Source organism: Lissotriton helveticus, chromosome 2_1, assembly GCF_964261635.1.
Source record: "Lissotriton helveticus chromosome 2_1, aLisHel1.1, whole genome shotgun sequence".
In the NCBI taxonomy this organism is placed as follows: domain Eukaryota; kingdom Metazoa; phylum Chordata; class Amphibia; order Caudata; family Salamandridae; genus Lissotriton; species Lissotriton helveticus.
This window is the reverse complement of record NC_136059.1, coordinates 1,091,010,141-1,091,029,938: the sequence shown is the minus strand read 5'-3', so window position 1 is coordinate 1,091,029,938 and position 19,798 is coordinate 1,091,010,141. Positions and strand designations below refer to the sequence as shown.

The window sequence follows — 19,798 nt, the reverse complement described above, 5'->3', positions numbered from 1 at the left end:
TGACCTTGATCTTGTGCATCAGGCACAATTGGAGACCAATGGACTTCACCACTCACCAGACCATTTGTCACAATGTAAAACCCACGCATTCAACATCCAGCTTATACATTCAACAATTATATCTCAGACATGAATGGCAAAATACACTAGTTATTGAGGACTGCATAGCGTAGGTGGTCCCTCAAAGAGCTACACATTGTGGGAACAATTATTAAGATGCCGATTAGTTCCCAATCACAGGACAATCTGGAAAAACAAATTGCCCTCAACACCTTTCAAGCTAGGTATGCTCCCAGACATGAGGGAGAGTTGGCTCTTTACATTTTTTAGAGTAGCACCTTGAATACATCTATTTAAAGATGTGCCTTGCCTCTTCTGTGCTTAGGGTAACACTTTTCCATCTTTAATTCAGTTAACTTTGATTGTCTATTATGAAGGATTGCTGCTATGCTGTGATGTCTGGCATAGCACTAAGTTGTTTCCTGTGCTCTCTGTCACACCTTATTCTTTTAGGGGCATTTCCTCCTTGCCCAGTCCTGTTTCCTATGGGGTTGCCCGTGGCACAGCTTAAACCTTGTTCTGCTTTCTTATTGCTCATCCAGTTGAGTAAGCAACAACACATTATACCAGATTCAAGGGTCTCAACATCAGTGGTAAAGAGAAACTGGACCACAGTCTACAGCCCCTATAAGAGAAAAGCAAAAAGCAAGGTGCCAGATGAGAACAACATCAACAGAGGTCTGTATCAGCATCCAAGTATTCTCCATGGGTGGGCTTCAAGCTTGTTTGGATGGTGGGATTTGTGTCTGTGCTTGAGGAAGATTCAAACCTGCAAGATCTGCTGAGCTGCAAGCACAGAAACACCACTGCAGCCTCCTTCATTGGTGCTGGCTCTGCCTCCACTTACCTATAACATCGCACCTCACTGTACCAGTTGGTCAGACTGGGTTGAGGTACCTACCATCAGTGCTTCATGTGGTGTACACCACAAAACAACAGCTCTGTCCTGCTGAAATACCAGTACAGGTTGGTTCAGCCCTTCGTACTCCATGATTAGACTAACAACCAAGTAGCCTGAACAGGGAGAAATAATGTCCACTCTGACAAGGAGTGGAAAACTAGCAGAGCTGATTACTGACCAGGTTGGTTGCCCCCTACTCTGGGATTTCTCAAATCAAACATCCATACTAGTAGAAATCCAAGAGACTAGGTAGGAACTGTGATACAAGTTTTCCCCAGAGTAGCAGCCTAAACTGCCTTCCCTGTAATCATCGAAGGGTAATAGAAATAGCCGACATATTTTTGTTGCTTCTGAAATGTTATGTACAGTATTATATTGCGTTGTCATTTTAAGCAAAACACTGTTTCATATTCTAAGATTAAACTCTGGCTAGACATTGGGTTTATTGACTTTATTGCTTGGTTTATTGAATCTAGAATATCTAACTCCATACCACATCCTTGAATAAGTTGTGGACTGTTCTGCTTCACTAATTTAAGACTCAAGTACTAATGGGTTGTTCTTGATGCTAGGTTTGTGGCTCTATAGTAAGGATAAGCCCCATGGCATCAGTGATGAAAGGCTTAATTGACAAAACTCGAGCCCAGTAACCCCTGTATGCCCTGGAATGTATGGAAAATGTTACCATATCTCCATTAATATTTATAAAGAAAATAACAGTTAGCCCTTCAAAGGATTACCTTGGTCCATACTTTTGATCCACTATCTAGATGGTAATAGTCTGTGATAAGTCAAGTAAAACATGTAATGGTACTTGATCTGGTGTTTTAAGCTGATAACATCCAAAAATGCATACAGGACACCAAGGAACAATTTAAATTAGTGTAACCTGTCAGAAAGGGCCCATAAATGCATATATCCTTGTTGCACTTCATCCTTGCTAATCAGCTTGCTATTTCTTTTGTTTTCCATTAGGTCATCACTCTTTTAAAGAAATCAAGGAACACAGTGTGCCTGACAATCAGCTCAGAAGATGTGGTTCATCAACCCATGTCTCTATCAAGCCCAGTGGCCACTGAGACTGTTCCAGAGAGAAAGAGCCCCCCTCAGACTGTGCTGTTGCCACCTAGTGGCCCCTCAGAGCCAGAAGCAGTCAGAAGTAAGATATTGTTTCTTATAATTTATCAGGAAATGTGTTGCTGGGAATGGTGGCAGATTGAAGGCTGTAAGAAATTAACTTGCCAAGTAACTGAGATTCATGGAGTGCTTAAAATATGTACCTGTTTATATTTTCTTTGTCAGTAGGTTAACTAATGTGTTATATAGCCACTCAGGAAAAAACAGCATCAGTATACCAAACCTGTATGTGCAAAACAGTACATCAAAACAACCTACCAGGATTGTGAAGCATATATAAAAAAATACTGTTTGAGGCATATGAGCTGCAAATCACACACTGTGCATTGATCTCCACCTGGTGTTGGGCCCGGATGTTTGCACTTTGTTGTTGTCTTGGAAGAAGTCTTTGGAAGTCACAAGATAGGTGACTCCTCCTCTGGTGCGCATGGGCATCGACTCCATCTTCAGATTGTTTTTTTACGGCATCGGGCTCGGATGTGTTTGTCACGCTCCAGTTCAGTGTTGTTGCCGTCCTACCTTTCGACACACAATCCTTCACCCATTCTTCGGTATTGTTTTTGATCACGTTTTCCATTCGACGCGCATTTCTACAAACTTAAATTCTTCGATTCAGGTCATCGACGTAGGCCTCATGGCCTATCTGAGCCATCAGGCAGTTTGGCTCATGGAATGGAGTCCTTTCAAAAAGTGTCCTCAATATGGCTCCAAGTTTCCACACACTGATCTTCACGAGGTGTGTAACCGCTGCCTTTCGCCCGAGCACATGACCAAAGACTGTCCAGCTTGTGCCTCTTTACACTCAGAGAAAACAATATGGGATCGTCGGGCTCGAAGAAGTATGGCTCGATCATCAACTTCGATACCGGACAATATCTTCCAAGAAGGCATCAATGTTCCAGAGCAGGAGCAGATCGAAGTGGGCAACCTTAGCGCCTCCGAAGCCGACAGCTCCGACGTCGAAGACAACCTCATCACTCCAGGGCAGGGGGTCGTAAGTACTGATGTCGACCCCTCCCTCCCACCCATTCATAAAAAGTCTTCGGTAACATCTTCACCCTCGGGCCTAGGTGCACACCGGGACAACATTTCCCACACCGCGCCTTCTGGCCCGGCAAAGAAGTCAACACATAAGCCTTCGAGCCAGCCTTCCGTTGGTACCGAAACCCCATCCCCGGCACCGAAAACAAAAGACAAACTCAAAGAGAAACCACTGCCTTCATCCGCACCGAAGACTGGTTCCACATTGGCGCATTCGGCACTGAACCTTCGGATCTGAAAAAATCATCGGAACCAAACAAACAACCGGTTCCGAAGACCCAACTAAACCTTCAGAACCCAGCAAAACTCCTGATTCGAAACCTAAGGAGCATAAAACTACTCGAAAAATTGTGCCACACAAACAGTCGGACCCGAAAAAATCGGCAACAAAACGAAGCTTTTTCGACCTGATCCCACCCAAAAAACTCTTGAGATAGACCCAAAGACAGGTCACCTTATAGTTAGTCCTTCCAGGAAAAGGAAAATGGACAAACCTGCACCAGCTCCACTCCCTTTAAAGAAAAGAGACATTGCCACTTCTCCTTTAAGAAATCCTTCTCCACCTCCTCCTCTACACCACATCTCTCCTATCCCATCTCCAGTATCCTTACAATCACCTCCACCTCAGGATGATGAGGACGCCTTTGGTGAGGGAGTGGACGAGGAACCTTTAGGGGAACCTAATCATCCTAATATCCCAATGAATGACCCATGGGACAAATATGGCACACCAGATGTTCCTGTACACCACAAGATGATACCTACCCATCTAGACCATCCCTTCCAGAGGACACTATAGGATTCACTCAGCTCATACAGAGAGCTGCAGAATACCACAGTGTGAATTTGCACACATACCCTATGGAGTAAGATTTCCTTATGGACACTTTTGCACCATCTCAAAGGTCCACTTCCATTCTCCCAATGTTACAAGGGGTAATCAAACACGCTCCTGAAATCTTTAAAGATCCTGTAAGGGCTAGAGTCATTAACGCCAGAGTGGAAAAGAAATACAAGTCTTACCCAGCTGACCCTGTTTACATTAAAGGGCAGCTTCCCTTAGATTCCTTGGTAGTCTCCAACACCAGGAAAAAGGCTAACTCCCAGACCTCAGGCGATGCTCTACCTCCTGACAAGGAGTCAAAGCTGTTGGACGCATCTGGTAAAAGAACAGCGTCACAAGCTGCCAACATATGGAGAATTGTCATCACACAGGCTTTGTTGGCTAGGTACGATAGGGCACACTATGACGAACTAGAGACCATAGATCAACACCTTCTAGATCAATATAAAACAAGGGCCAATGATCTCATCCAGGAAGGGAAATGTATAACTAATACCTCCATTCGATGTGCTCGAGATGCAGCAGACACAGCCTACAGAGCTATTAATACCAGTGTTCTTTTGCGCAGACACGCGTTGCTACGTATTTCAGGGTTCAAACGCGAACTTCAAACTACCATACCAGGAGCATTTGTTTGGGCCTAGTGTAGAGTCATCTTTAGAAAAGATGAAAAAAGATACTGATACTGCCAAATCAATGGGAGCTTTGCAATCGCAAACTCCCAGAGGTTTCTTTCGTCGATCCTCTTATAGGGGTACCTCTAGAGGTTTTACCACTAATAACTCCTCCACCTCCTATTAAAATCCCACTCAAACCTATAGGGGCACCTCCAGAGGTTATTACAGAGGAGGCTACAGGGGCAATAACAACACTCCGGTCGGGGGAAGATTGTTACAGTTCCTACGGGACAGGTGGGTGAGACAAATCATCCAATCCGGTTATTGCCTGAAGCTCACTTCAACTCCCCCAAACATACCACCCAAAACAGCGTCCAATGTCAACAGAGCATTTAACGCTTCAAAAACAAGAGGTGCTTTCCCTCCTACAAAAACATGCAATAGAACCAGTTCCCCTGCATCATCAAAACACAGGGGTTTACTCCCTGTATTTTCTCATTCCAAAGAAGGAAGGAACCCTGAGGCTCATTTTAGACCTCAGACCATTAAACCTCTACATACAATCAGACCATTTTGATATGGTCACTCTTCAACAGGTCCTTCCTCTATTCAAAGAAGGTGATTTCCTTGCCACCTTAGATCTCAAGGACGCCTACTTTCACATTTACCCTGCTCACAGGAAATATCTTCGATTTGTAGTGGGCGGTCAGCATTATCAGCTCAAGGTTCTCCCATTCGGAGTCACCACAGCACCCAGAGTCTTCACAAAATGTCTGGCAGTGGTAGCAGCCCACTTAAGAAGACAAGAAATTCACGTCTTCCCATACTTGGACGACTGGCTCATAAAAGCCAATTCGCATAATAATAATAAAGGAGTTTATATAGCGCCTGGTTACGCCATCTCGGCGTGTCCCCGAGCCTGTCAGATAACACAAGGAAGACGCTAGTTGGTAAACAGATAAGTTTTGAGGAGGCTCCTAAACCTAGTCTCCGACCTTTCCAGCCTGAGACATGACGGAAGTTTGTTCCAGTTTTGAGCGGCTAGGAATCTAAACGAGCGACCTCCCATCCTGGCTTTCTTGATCCTAGGGATTTCAAGCTGCCCCGTCCCTACCTATCTCTGAGTTCGGTCCGGCACATATCTGGTGACCAGATTTCCCAGGTACGTAGGAGCCTTGTGCCATAGAATACGATGGCATATGAGAAGGGATTTGAACAGTACCCTCTTCTTGATGGGGAGCCAATGAAGGGCTGACAGGGGTTGGTTTAGATGCCTCATAAATCGCTAACACACCACAATCGAACTACTTCACGACTTATGGTTTGCAATAAACTTCACAAAGTCTCACCTCCAACCGTCCCACATCATCTAGTTGCCACATTAAACAACTCAAAAGGCCTTGCATATCCCAATCCAGCCAGGATAGCAAGCATGCATACCCTTATAACAAAATTCCAGCCGCAACACACACTTCCAGCTCGAGTGTTTATGCAACAAAAAGGGATGATGGCCTCTTGTATATTCATAATACCTCTTGCAAGACTCCAGATGCACCCCTTACAGGAATGCTTAGCACATCAGTAGAATCAAGCTCAAAGTCAGCTAACGGATCTGGTGTTGGTGGACTGCTGCACACATCGCTCTCTGCAGTGGTGGAACACCCAAAACCTTTCCAAAGGGTGATCGTTCCTAGAGCCGGTTCCACAGATTGTGCTAACAGCAGAATCATCGCTCACCGGCTGGGGAAGTCATCTACTACATCACACCATACAGGGCACATGGACACCTCAGCAAAAGCTACTCCACATCAATCATTTGGAGTTACTGGCAATTTCTCTGGCATTAAAATCATTCCAGAAACGCGTATCAGGCAAAGCTGTCTTAGTCTGAACGGACAATATAAGAGCAATGTATTATTTACAAAAACAGGGGGGACGCACTCACTGCAGCTTTCTCAACTAGCACAGAGCATATGGAGGTGGGCTATTCTTCAAAACCTGTTTTTTTAGCCCAATATCTTCCAGGAATACAGAATCAGATGGCAGATCTGTTAAGTCGTCAAACACAACAGATTCACGAGTGGGAACTTAATCCACAAGTTCTTCAACCGTTTTTCCAAATGTGGGGGCATCCAGAGATAGATATCTTCGCCACAAATTCAAACACAAACTGCCCAAGCTTTGCCTCCAAATATCCACACCCATTGTCCAAAGGCAATGCAGTATGGATGAATTGGTCAGGCAGATTTGCGTACGCTTTTCCGCCTCTCCCACTCATTCCATTAGTGGTGTGCAAGCTATAACAACAGTCACTAACACTGATCCTAGTTGTTCCAACATGGGCCAGGCAACCATGGTATACAACATTGCTAGAACTATCAGTAGTCCTGCACCAAAAACTACACCTCTCCCAACAATTCTTAACACAGAACCATGGAGAGATCAGACATCCAGATCCAGCACAGCTCAACCTAGCAATCTGGCCCCTTAAGTCCTGGAATTTGGTTACCTCAATCTTCCACCTGATTATATGAACATTAACAGAGAGGCTAGGCGCCCCACCACTAGAGCCTGCTATACAGCCAAGTGGAAAAGATGTATTATATACTGTACCAATAACACAATCAATCCTCTAGATGCGTCCATTCAATAGATCATATCTTACTTGTTGCATCTACAAAAATGTAATCTAGCATACACATCCATTAGGTTACATCTCACTGCTATAGCAGCTTACCTGCAAAACAGACAACATTCATGAAAGGTCTTAATAGAGTAATTCCTCCTAGGGTACCACCATCTCCAGTATGGAACTTAAACATAGTCTGCACTAGACTCATGGGCCCCCCATTTGAACCTTTACATAAATGTGAATTATAATTTCTCACATGGAAAGTTGCTTTCCTAGTAGCAATCATATCTCTCAGAAGAGTCAGTGAGGTCCAGACACTAACTATTCAAGAACCATTTTTACAACTATATCACAATAAAGTGGTTCTCAGGACAAATCCTAAATTCCTTCCTAAAGTAATTTCTCCCTTCCATCTCAAAATCGTGAGTTGTGCGGCACTCAGTAGATAATCCTTTTGAGTTTGTTTTCCTACTGTCTGCTAGCGGTGTTTAATGCTTGGGTGCTGGTGCGTTGCTCCCTCTGACCGGAGGGAGTTGTAAGTACCGAACTGTATTTACACTGTTAGGATTAACAGTGAGCCTAACCGCACTCCTTTAGGAGAATTGGAAATCTTCAATATTTAAAGTTCAAGGTATCCAAATGTAAATTCAAATGAATTGAGTTAAACTTTGTTTATTCATCTTACACTGATATTTCATCTTTTTCGCTGTTACATCACAGCTCAACATTTTCATCTTTTACATCATGATGAATATCTCATCCTCATTGTAGTTTTTACAATCCCAAAAATTATTGGGATGTATACTTCAAAACCCTATGCATTTCGTGCCGGGGTACTTCATCAGGGGAAATACATGTAATCTATAACAAAAGTAAAGAGTAGAAACATTGTGTCAATGATCAGGAAGTAGGCCTGCGGATACTTAGTTAAGAGTAGCTAGATGTATGAGTGTGGTGTTCATGCACGGTTACTGATAGAAAACGTGTGATTGAGTGGCTTAGTTAGGCTTGTGAGTGGGGGTGAGTGAAACAATGATATGAATGATTGGCTATCTAACGATGTGCTCAAAGACGTGTGGTTAATCCGAGTGAGTAATTGAAGTGAGTGGCGTGGTTGGGCGAGTGCCGAAACTCTCCTATTCTGTAATTAATTTTACTGAAAATCCATTATTGTGAGTGCATATAAAGCATGCAGTGCCGTAAAGAAATTATACTCGTGCCCGTGTCCTGTTCGTATAAATGAACTGCTCGCTCTTCAGTGAAGCCATTATGGTGCTTTGGAGTTCGTGAATGACAACCTCCCAGCACCATATACTCTTAAATGGCAACACTGCACTTACAGTGCCCAAGAATGGCCCAGGGTACTGTAGGGACACAGAGCTCATGCACCTGGGCCCTCACCTCTGGCATAGGACACCCAGCTAGAGGGGTGACTGAAGTATGCCAGGGCAGTGGGTTCTGTGGGCATGGCACACAGGGATGTGTGCCATGTCGACTCTTGCTTTAGTTTTGTACTTAGGCACTCAGCCTGAAAAGGCAGTGTGTGGGTGCCAGGGTACAGTGCCCCTAAGGGTGGCACAATAAGTGCTACAGCCTTTAGGGGTCTTCTCTGGTCACCATGCCCTGGGTACCTAGGGTACCATTTACTAGGGGCTGACAGGGGCCAGAGATGCCAATTTTGTTTCAGCATAGTTTTTCTTTGTAGGGAAGGAACACAGGCCCTGGCTACCTGATTGGCAGACACTCAGTCAAAGTATATCAGCAGTTCAGAAAAAAGTGGGGGCATGCCAAGGCAAGAAAGATAGCACTTTCTCACACAACCCTCCCCCCCCCGATAAACGAAAGGTGATGAGACTAACCTTGCCCTGGGGAGTCTTCATTGTCTAAGTGGAAGAACCTGGAAAGTCCATCTGCATTAGCATGGGCAGTCCTTGGACAGTGTTCCACTTCAAAGTCCATACCCTGTAAGGAGATGGACCATCGCAGTAGTTTTGGATTTTCCCCTTTCATCTGCATTAGCCATCTGAGAGGTCTGTGGTCAGTTTGAACCAGGAAGTGAGTCCCAAACAGGTAGGGCTTCAACTTCTTCAGGGACCAAACCACAGCAAAGGCCTCCCTCTCAATGGCACTCCAACGCTGCTCTCTGGGGAGTAGCCTCCTGCTTATAATGTAAATGTAAATGTACATGTATTTATATAGCGCAAATCACCGACACGGTATCTAAGCGCTTGCTTAGGGAACCCGTCCTGGTATTCCCCTGTGAGATACCCCGGCAGGGTATCCACAAGGTGAAAGCCAGGCATCCCGCCGCGAGGGGCCGTAGTGGAGATTAAGCAAGCTATTGCCCAGAGTCGCAGAGTGTGACCCCGTGAGTCGAGTAGGCACCGGAACGAGAATTATCGAGTCTGTGGAATTTATGAGCCCGAGACCCGCCGAGGCGGGGAATCGAACCCTGGTCCACGGCCGATCTCAGCTTCCGGGTCTGCCGCCTCTAACCACTGAGCCACGCTTCACAGAGCAACAGGTTGGTCTTGGCCTTCCTCATTGATCTGGGAGAGGACTGCTCCTATCCCCAGCTCTGAGGCATCATTCTGTACTGTGAACTGCTTGGAGTAGTCTGGTGCTTTTAGAATGGGTGCTGAGCACATTGCTTCTTTCAGGGTGTCAAAAGCCTTTTGACAGCTAACAGTCCAGTTCACTTTCTTGGGCATTTTATTGGAGGTGAGTTCTGTGAGGGGAGTCACAATAGACCCATATCCCTTCACAAATGTTCTGTAATATCCAGTCAAGCCAAGGAATGCCCTGACTTGAGTCTGGGTGGTTGGAGCTGCCCAGTCCAGGATGCTCTGGATCTTGGCCTGTAAGGGTTGGACCTGGCCTCCACCAACAAGGTGGCCCAAGTACACCACAGTGCCCTGCCCTATCTGGCATTTGGATGCCTTGATAGTCAGTCCTGCAGATTGCAGGGCTTGCAGAACCTTCCCATGGTGGATCAGGTGTTCCTGCCAGGTGGAGCGAAAGACAGCAATATCATCAAGATAGGCTGCACTGAAGGATTCCAACCCAGTCAGCACTTGTTTCACCAACCTCTGGAAGGTGGCAGGGGCATTCTTTAACCCAAAAGGCATCACAGTGAACTGATAGTGTCCATCAGGGGTGGAGAATGCTGTTTTCTATTTGGCTCCTGGAGCCATGCCAATTTACCAGTACCCTGCAGTCAAGTCAAAGGTGCTTAGAAATTGGGCTGCCCCTTGTTTGTCTATCAACTCATCTGCTCTTGGAATGGGGTGAGCATCTGTCTTGGTGACAGAGTTGGGCCCTCTATAGTCCACACAGAACCTCATCTCTCTCTTTCCAATCTGTTGAGGTTTGGGGACTAGAACCACTTGGCTGGCCCACGGGCTCTCAGAGGGTTCAATCACCCCTAGCTCCAGCATCTTGCTGACTTCAGCTTTGATGCTTTCCTTGACTTGGTCTGATTGTCGATAGATCTTGTCTTTGACAGGGTTACTGTCACCAGTGTCCACGTCATGGGTACACCAGCTGGTCAGACCAGGGGTCAAGGAAAAGATGCTAGCAAACTGCTGCAAGACCTGCTTGCAGTGAGCCTGCTGTTGGGGAGTGAGGGTGTCTGAAAAGACTACTCCATCCACTGACCCATCTTTTGGGCTGGTAGAGAGGAGATCAGGGAGAGGTTCACTCTCAGCTTCCTGTTCCTCATCAGTCACCATCAGCATGGTGAGGTCAGCCCTGTCATGGTAGAGCTTGAGGCGGTACACATGGATAACCCTTTTGGGTGTCCTGCTGGTGCCCAGGTCCACTAGGTAAGTGACCTCGCTCTTTTTCTCCAGGATAGGGTAAGGGCCACTCCATCTGTCTTGGAGAGCCCTTGGTGCCACTGTCTCCAAAACCCACACCTGTTGCTCAGGTAGAAATTCAACCATGGCAGCTTTTTGGTCATACAAGTGCTTCTGCAGCTCCTGGCTGGCCTCAAGATTTTTAAATGCCTTATCCATGTACTCAGCCATTCTGGACCTTAGTCCAAGTACATAGTCCACAATGTCCTGTTTGGGTTCTTGGAGAGGCCTCTCCCAACCCTCCTTTACAAGACAAAGTGGTCTCCTTACAGGATGGCCAAACAGAAGTTCAAAGGGTGAAAACCCCACTCCCTTCTGTGGCACTTCCCTATAAGCGAAAAGCAGGCATGGCAACAGGACATCCCATCTCCTTTTGAGTTTTTCAGGGAACCCCATGATCATACCTTTCAATGTCTTGTTGAACCTTTCTACAAGACCATTGGTTTGTGGGTGGTATGGGGTAGTGAACTTGTACTGCACCCCACACTCCTTCCACATGTGTTTCAGGTAAGCAGACATGAAGTTGGTACCTCTGTCTGAAACCACCTCCTTAGGAAACCCTACCTTGGTGAAGCCACCTAGGAGGCCCTTGGCTACTGCAGGAGCTGTAGTCACCCTAAGGGGAATTGCCTCAGGGTACCTAGTAGCATGATCCACTACTACTAGAATGAATTTGTTCCCTGAGGCTGTGAGAGGTTCTAGTGGACCCACAATGTCCACACCTACCCTTTCAACGGGCACCCCCACCACTGGCAGTGGTATCAGGGAGGCCTTTGGCTTGCCACCTGTCTTGCCACTGGCCTGACAGGTAGCACAGGACCTCACAAACTCCTTCACTTTTTGGTTCATCTGGGGCCAGTAAAAGTGGCTAACCAACCTTTCCCAAGTTTTGGTTTGCCCCAGGTGTCCAGCTAGGGGGATGTCATGAGCCAAAGTTAGGAGGAACTCCCTGTACTTCTGTGGCACTACCACTCTCCTGGTAGCTCCAGGATTGGGGTTTCTTGCCTCAGCATACAGTAATCCCTCTTCCCAATAAGCTCTGTGGGTACCACTGACATCTCTCTTTGCTTCTGCCGCTGCTTGCTGCCTCAGGCTTACAAGAGTGGGGCAGTCTCGCTGGCCCTGGCACAGCTCTTCCCTAGTGGGTCCTCCTGGGCCCTGGAGGCCAGCCTGGTAAGGCTCAAACTCCATAGGCTCAGTTCCCTCTAGGGTTTCCAAGTCCTCTCCCTGAGGAGAGGGGTCCTGAGAGGCTGGCTGTGTAGAAGCTGGTTCCCCAGTCTTCTTGCTTTTTCTCTTGGTGGGTTGGGTCATACTTTCAGGCTCCAAACCCACTTGTTCATCCTTCTTTTTGCTCTGTGCTCTGGTTTGGCTCAATGTTATCCAATGAGGATCTTGAAAAAGGAACAAAGGCTGCAGGCTCGGGGACGGTGACTCTCCAGGGGTGACCAGCACTTCGAGAGGTAAGTTGGGGTGTTGGAGCACAGGTAGGTACCCCAAAGAGTGGCACAGGGGGCCGTGGGGCGCCGGGTGCAGGGGTGTCTTTGGGGGTCAGAAAAGCTTACCCTCGGCTGGTCGCGGTCGGGGTGGCCCCTGGTTCGGAGTCTGCAGGCGACGGCTGGTTCGTCGAGGAGGGTCTTTGGGCACTGGACTTCGGGTCCCAGTCGCCGGGGGGACGTCCTCGTGGTCTTGGTTCGGGTTGGCCCGGCCCGGGCTCGGCTGGTGCAGAGTGGGCTGGTCCGGAGTTTCCTGGTGTTAGTGAGATTGTTATGTTATGTTAGTGAGATTTGTATTGCGCACGGCTGCTCCAGCGAAGGAGCGTCCCGGCGCACCGACAAGGTGGCGAACACAACATAACAGGGGACAGAAAATATTAAGAGGAATATTAAATTTAACATAACTGGGAAAACAGAAAAGTTTTGACGGCCTTGCGGAAGGAGAGCAAGTCGCCAAGAGTCCGGATTTTCAAGGGGAGAGCGTTCCAGAGTGAGGCTGCCCGCACCCTAAAGGAGCGACCCCCTGCCCGACTGAGTTTGAAACGAGGGGCTACTGCTAGTTCTTGGTCCAGAGAGCGTAAAGTGCGGCCCGGGATGTAGGGGCACAAGAGTTGCCGCAGTAAGGGGGGTGACAGACCCTTCAGAATCTTAAAAGACATGCACAGCACTTTAAAGTGGACCCGCTGCCTAACGGGTAACCAGTGCAAGGCTCGCAGAGTTGGAGTGGCCGAACAAAACCTAGGAAGACCTACGATCGCTCTGGCCGCTGCGTTCTGTACTCTTTGAAGACGGGTCAGCTCGGCCTGGTTTAGCCCTATGAAAAGGGAGCTGGCATAGTCCAGCCGAGCCAGAACCGTTGCTTGTACCACGAGTTGACAGGTTGCGGCATCAAAGTACTTAAGAGCAGGTCTCAGATTGCGCAAGATGCCGAAGCAGCATTCCGCCGTCCTTTTTGTGTGGCCAACAAAATTGAGGGAGGGGTCCAGCCAAACCCCCAGATTCTTGATCTCCACAACCGGAGTGGGGGTGGGACCCAGCTCAGAAGGCCACCAAGTGTCTCCCCATAGTTCCGTCCGCTTACCAAAGACCATCACCTCCGTTTTTTTGGCATTCAGTTGGAGACAGTTGGACGTCATCCAACCAGCCACCGCCCGAAGTCCTTCTCTGACTCTTGGGACATCCACCCCGGAGTCCCCGCTGATCGTGACCGCTAGCAGGGTATCATCTGCGTACGACACCATGGTCATACCACAGAGCTTCACAACCTCAGCCAGCGGCCTCACGTAGATGTTAAACAGCGTGGGACTCAGCGAGGAACCCTGTGGGACCCCAAGAGACAGAGGATGACGCTTGGACTGATAGGGCGGGGCAGCCACACAGAAGGAGCGGTCCATGAGGAACGAACGAAACCACTGGTGCGCAGTGCCGGTCACCCCTATCTCCGCAAGACGCTGCAGGAGAATTTCATGGGAGACCGTGTCAAAGGCGGCGCTTAGATCTAACAAAACAAGCGCCGCCGTTTGACCTGCATCCAGAACTGCCCGCAGGTGCTCGACCATGAATAACAATGCTGTCTCCGTACTGTGGCCAGCCCGAAAACCGTTCTGGGTATCGTCCAGAATGTTGGTACGCGTCAGATGTTCAGTGAGGGCGGTGTTAACGTGCACCTCCGCGAGTTTGGCTGGCCACGGGAGAAGCGAAATCGGGCGGTAGTTCTCCGATTTTGTAGGGTCGAGAGATGGTTTTTTCAAAATGGGCATCACTACCGCATGCTTCCATTTCAAAGGCACCTGGCCAGATGATAACGACATGTTGATTAAGTCACAGACCGGGCGAGCAAAAGTCTGGTCTCTGAACATTAGTGGCTTGAGCGGGTCGGCCGGCGACCCAGATTTGACTCGAAGAGCCAAGGCCGTGTAAGACTCCGGTGGGCACCAGGTGGGTTGTTGCAGCAGAGCCTCTGCTGATGGGAGTCCCAATCGTCGAGAGGGTCAAGGCAGGCAGGTGCTCTGGGTGTCCCAAGGTTGCTGTCAGCGGAGGTCGCCGGGTTTAGGCAGGAGCAGGTTCCAGGATCGACAGGCCGGTAGGCCTTGGGCCAAGTCAGTTTTTGTTGTCCTGTTGTTAGCAGCTGCGCGGTGGGTCTTCTTCTTCTTGATCTTCTTTCTTCTTTTTGATATCGGGATCTGAGGAAGGAAGGTTCAGGGAGCCCCATAATACTACATTTAGGGGCGTTACAGGTAGGGCAAGGGCAGGGACCAATGGGTCCCTGTCCTGGGGTGAGTACACCCCCTAGCCTGCTCCTCTCCTGTGGGAGGGGGGCAGGAGCCTATCTGGGATTGGGCAGGACTCCCCATCTACAAGATGGCTGGAGCCCGGGGTCGTGCTTCACCTCGCCTCCTACACCTGAGGGATGGAGTTGGCACAGGTTGGCACACACCCCTTCCTGGCGTAGTTTTTCCCGTCAGTCTTCCTGCCAGAGTGGGGGTAGGCCTGGTGGGGGGCTGGTGGCTGGGTACAGCAAATGGTCTGGAGAAGCTCTCAGAGGCGGTATGCCTTTGAAGCTTCCCCCTGTCCATCCTGGGGGAGGAGACATAGCACCTCGCCCAGGATGTTCTTTGTTGCAGACCTAGGTGAACGAGGGGCTCTCCACCCAGGGGTCCAGCAACATGTCTGCTGTGTGGGGCAGCCTCTGCAGCCACTCAGCCCAGACGTGGATTGTAGGTTTGGTTTTTGGAGGGCATCTCTAAGATGCCATCTCGTGCATTTTACATTAAATCCCACACTGGCATCAGTGCGGGTTTAATGTGCTGAGAAGTTTGGTACCAAACTTGTCAGTCTTCAGTGAAGCCATTATAGTGCTGTGGAGTTTGTGAATGACAACCTCCCAGCACCATATACTCTTAAATGGCAACACTGCCCTACACAACTTTGTAGGGAAGGAAAACAGGCCCTGGGTACCTGATTGGCAGGGACCCAGGGCACACTCAGTCAAAGGACATCAGCAGTTCAGAAAAAAGTGGGGGAATACCAAGGCAAGAAAGATGGCACTTTCTCACAAGTTTCCAAGAGAGCAGTGAGCAATCAAGTCAGAAAGGTGTTCTTCGAATTCGGTGGAGTTACCTGGGGGGTGGTACAGGAGGTGGCATAGAGATGGCCTATTCTCGTTTGTCATGATCTTGGCAGTGAGACATTCAAAGGAGTTATAGAGGCAGGAGGCAGTTTCCGTGATGGAGATGTTATTCTTGTGAATGATTGCTAGGCCCCCTCCTCTTTGAGCTACCCTGTGTTTGTTGATCAATGTGAATCCGGTTGGTACCAACATGTCCATGATGGGGTAAGAGAGATTATTGAGCCATGTCTCCGTGATGAATGCTATATCTATATCATGGGAGAGAATGGCTTCTGCTAGCTCGGTTGCATGTTTGGAGGCCGATCTGCAGTTTAGGAGCAAGCAGTTGATGGACGATCCTATGTTGCTCAGAGTTCTAGTAGTTGGGTCCCTGGGTAGAGCAGTTAGATGAGCTGGGGGTCTAGGGGCTCTCGGTGGAAGGAGTTCTCTTCTGACTCACGTAATTACTTGGATCGTAGATTTGGTGGAGGGAATGGAGGGAGTAAGTTGAGGCTAAATATTCCGCTTCCCGGGGAGAGGGCGGCTTTTGATCTTTTGGGTCTCCCACAGTGGTTCTCCTTCCCCCTTCTGATGGTCAATGGCTGTGACCTGATAGGGGCCGGGGGCTCGTTGGGTGGCGGTACCTTGGCACGCCAGGGTTGGGTGGTATTAGGTGGTGCGGTAGGGGGCTGGGTGGGATTTATGTTTGTGACCCGATTAGATAACGTTTCGTTCAGGCCTCGGATCAGGATTGCCAGCTGAGTTTCCAGGAGGTTGAGGCGGTGGGTTGTGAAATCCACGGTGGGAGAAGGGGTGTCTAGGGCAGCATTGCCCGGGGGAAGGAGGGTGGGTCCCAGTCAGGATGACTGTTGGGCAAGGGGCTACCTGGTTTGTTTCTGGGCTGGGTCCTAGGTAGGAGGAGTAGTGGCTCAAACCGAGGATTAGGTCTTGTGTGGTCTGAAGGCTGGGAAGGGCTAGGGGGAAACTGAGCTTGGGGGTAGTGTTCGCTCCGGGAGGACTGGTTAGGATGAGAGAGGAAGCAGGGGAGGAAGGGTCTACCGCTGTGGGGGGGGATCGGTATTCGTAGGTGTGGAGTTGCGGGGGGTGACGCTCGGGGGAATCTCGAAGAGGACGCGTGAAGGGTCTGGTGCCTCACCTGAGGGGGAAGGTTCACTGGGGGGCAGTGAGGGGTCTGGCCAGGTCACATTGTGGGCAAGGGTGCCTTTTTTAGCGAGAGGAAGAGGGAGTCGAAGACCCTGAGGTTATCATTATTAGCCTGTATCAGGACAATGCCACTTGAGTAGATGGTTATGGAGGTGTTACCGCTCAGCGTCAGGTGCCTCGGGAGCGAGGTTGTTAGTTTGCTGCTATAGGATGTGATGGTAGTTTTGGAGATGTAAAGGTGTGAATTGAAGATGGAGAATCAATTGCCGGGTCTTTGGGTGTGGAAAATGAGATCCATTATTAACTGTCCTTTGGATGAGCAGTGGAAGGTATCTACGAATAGTGTTTCGGGGTGCTGTCTGATCAATCTATGTTTGAAGAGTTTCTTCGCTTTCCTTGAGAGGTTGGGAGGGAAAGTAATCGCGAAGGAGTTCTGCCCAAAGGTTTTTAGGTAATTTAGAGGCCGATGTGCAGCAGCCATAGGCGTGGCCGGAGGCATTTTAGCTGGGTTCTGAGGAAGGCGGGTTCCATACGGTGTGTGAAGGAGGGGTGTAGTGTTGCACCTGAGGGCGGTGTGAGGCTTCTTTAGGACCCGGTTGATGAGTCTATGATAAGTTGGGTTCTAGGGAAGAGGCCATGAAACGTAAAGGATATTCTCTCTGGGTGGCAGGGACGCCTCTGCAGAGATGAGACGGTGATCCTGAGATTGGTGCCTGGGTGGGCATTTGGTGTACGGGCGACTAGAGGCTGCCTACACCGTCATGGGAGACCCTGGGAATGTTAGAGGGGCAAAGGACCGTGACCCTCTTGTGGTCGGACCTAGTCCTTGTTAGCCACTTGGGGGACTTGTGCTAAGAAGCTGCTAACACCAACCTGTGAGTTATTGTTGCGAAGTCCGGAGCGTTGAGGGAGCATTAGATTGGGATCATCAAGTGGCCAGCCTTAGTTTAGTTTAGGCGAGATCTTCATGACTCCCTATGGGCTGTCGGAAAACCTCGATACATTCCACATAGGGTGACCATCAGGTGTCAGGTACTTTAATGACCTCAGGGTGGCCCTCACAGGGTCGCTTCAGACCTGTGTTCCTGTGCACTAGGGTGCGGGCGCAGTTGACTTGCGGGATCAGGAGGCTGTCTTACTGGTGGGAGCTTTAGTTATGTCTTTCTTTCTTTTAGATTGTCTTGAATGATAGGGAGAATGGCAGCCATTATGGGGTCAGGCACAGTGGATCGTGCTATGTTGCGTCTCGGGGCTCATCTCCTGTCTTGGGACTGCCTGTTAGTTGTCGGGGGTCAAGCAGGTCCAGCTTTACTGTAGTAGGGTGGATCGAGGTCTCGTGAGGTCTTCGTGAGGCCTTAGTGATGAGCTTTCAATGCGGCCATTACAGGGTCAGGCACGGAGAACTCTTCATGAATTGAGTCCCGAGGCTCCATTCCCGCCTCGGGTTACCCTGGTTCTCGTCGTAGGTCGGAGATGCCCTGCCTAGCTGTACTCGGGAGGAACTAGGCTTCGGGGAGGTCCTCGTGTAGCCTTATTACTGACTGGGTTCTCTAGTTTCCCAGTGACTGTCAGCCATTACTCAATTATTGCGGCCATTGGAGAATCAGGCAGCGATCGCTCTTATTGTGCTGGGTCCCGAGGTTCCGCTCCCGCCTCGGGACGTTCTGGCTGTCGTCGGTGGTCGGAAAAGCCCAGTTTAGCTGAGGACCGGGGATTAGGGCCTCCAGAGGGGCTTTGTGTGGTTTTAAGATTGCTTGGTTTCTCTGTTGCGTCTGTGACTGGCGGCCATTGCTCAGTCAGGCGCAGTTGATCTGGGGCGATAGCTCTTATTGTGCTGGGTCCCGAGGCTCTGCTCCCTCCTCCGGACAACTTTTTGTGTCCCTCTCACCACCACTTAAAGGCAACCCTATATCAAAATCCGGGATTGCAAGGTGGATTGTCAAATGTATACACATTTTTTACCACAAAGCAAAACGTACAGTATCCATTACTCCTGAAGCGCACTCCACCCGCAAAATAGGGGCTTCCATGGCATTTTTTCGAAACATTCCCTTAGATGACATCTGCAAAGCAGCAACATGCCCTACACCGCACACATTCACAAAACACTATTGTGTAGATGGGCAAGCAAACCAACAAGCAAATGTGGGCCAAGCTGTACTTTAAACACTTTTCCAAACTACTGCAACAGATATTGGTGGTCGCCGCTAAGAGGGAGTATGCACAGTGTGTTATCTGCAGCTCATATACCGCGAACAGAAAATGCTACTTACCAGTATGCATCTGTTCTTGGCATGTTGAGCTGCAGATAAGGTAGGTCGCTGGTAACTGGAAGAAAGTGGCTCTATATATACAGGACCAAAGTAAGGTACCGTGTGTATAGAGCCCCCAATCCCCAGAGGTATGACAGTTGTCAAAGTCAGATATGACCTTACTCTCTAAAGTGGTAGCTTGTTCGAGCAGTAAGGCAATGTAAAGCATTTGTTGTACACACTTAGTCAGCAAAAGGTTTCACACACTCAAGAACTGAAATCTAGGCCAATTGTTTTTATATCAAAAGATATAGTTGTTGTGAAATATACTTTTCTCAATATGAGAAACTTTAGGTAATTACTTTGCAGAAAGGCAATAGATTTGGTAAGTACAATAGCTACTGGGGTTGCAATAGGCGACACAATTCTAAACACAATTTAACATTGAGCTCATTGGGTTTTTCTACATAAATGCAGTTGATTACTTTCAGGATTACTTTTCTAACCACAGGACTGGATCCTGGATTCAGTCCCGAGACCTAAGCTGTAAACAGTTAAGTAAAAGCGTTTTGGTTACAGTTGTAATTTAAAAAAAATATAAATGTATTTTCAAAGTTGACAGAAACTTTTCAGTGAAAAACTAGCAATGTTATCTTATGGAAGGAAATTCAAGTCACAGGTAAAGTAGGTT

The 19,798-nt window shown here is 48.6% G+C and overlaps 1 protein-coding gene across 7 annotated transcripts in view; it reads left to right on the top strand.

The window, feature by feature from the left end:
- MPDZ (multiple PDZ domain crumbs cell polarity complex component) overlaps positions 1 to 19,798 on the top strand; it is an 832,961-nt gene that overhangs the window by 649,138 nt on the left and 164,025 nt on the right. For all 7 annotated transcript variants that reach the window (XM_078675896.1, XM_078675898.1, XM_078675897.1 and 4 more), the window contains one exon: positions 1,937 to 2,120. In XM_078675896.1, coding sequence (XP_078532022.1) covers positions 1,937 to 2,120 — 184 coding nt within the window. The remainder of the gene's footprint in view (positions 1 to 1,936; positions 2,121 to 19,798) is intronic.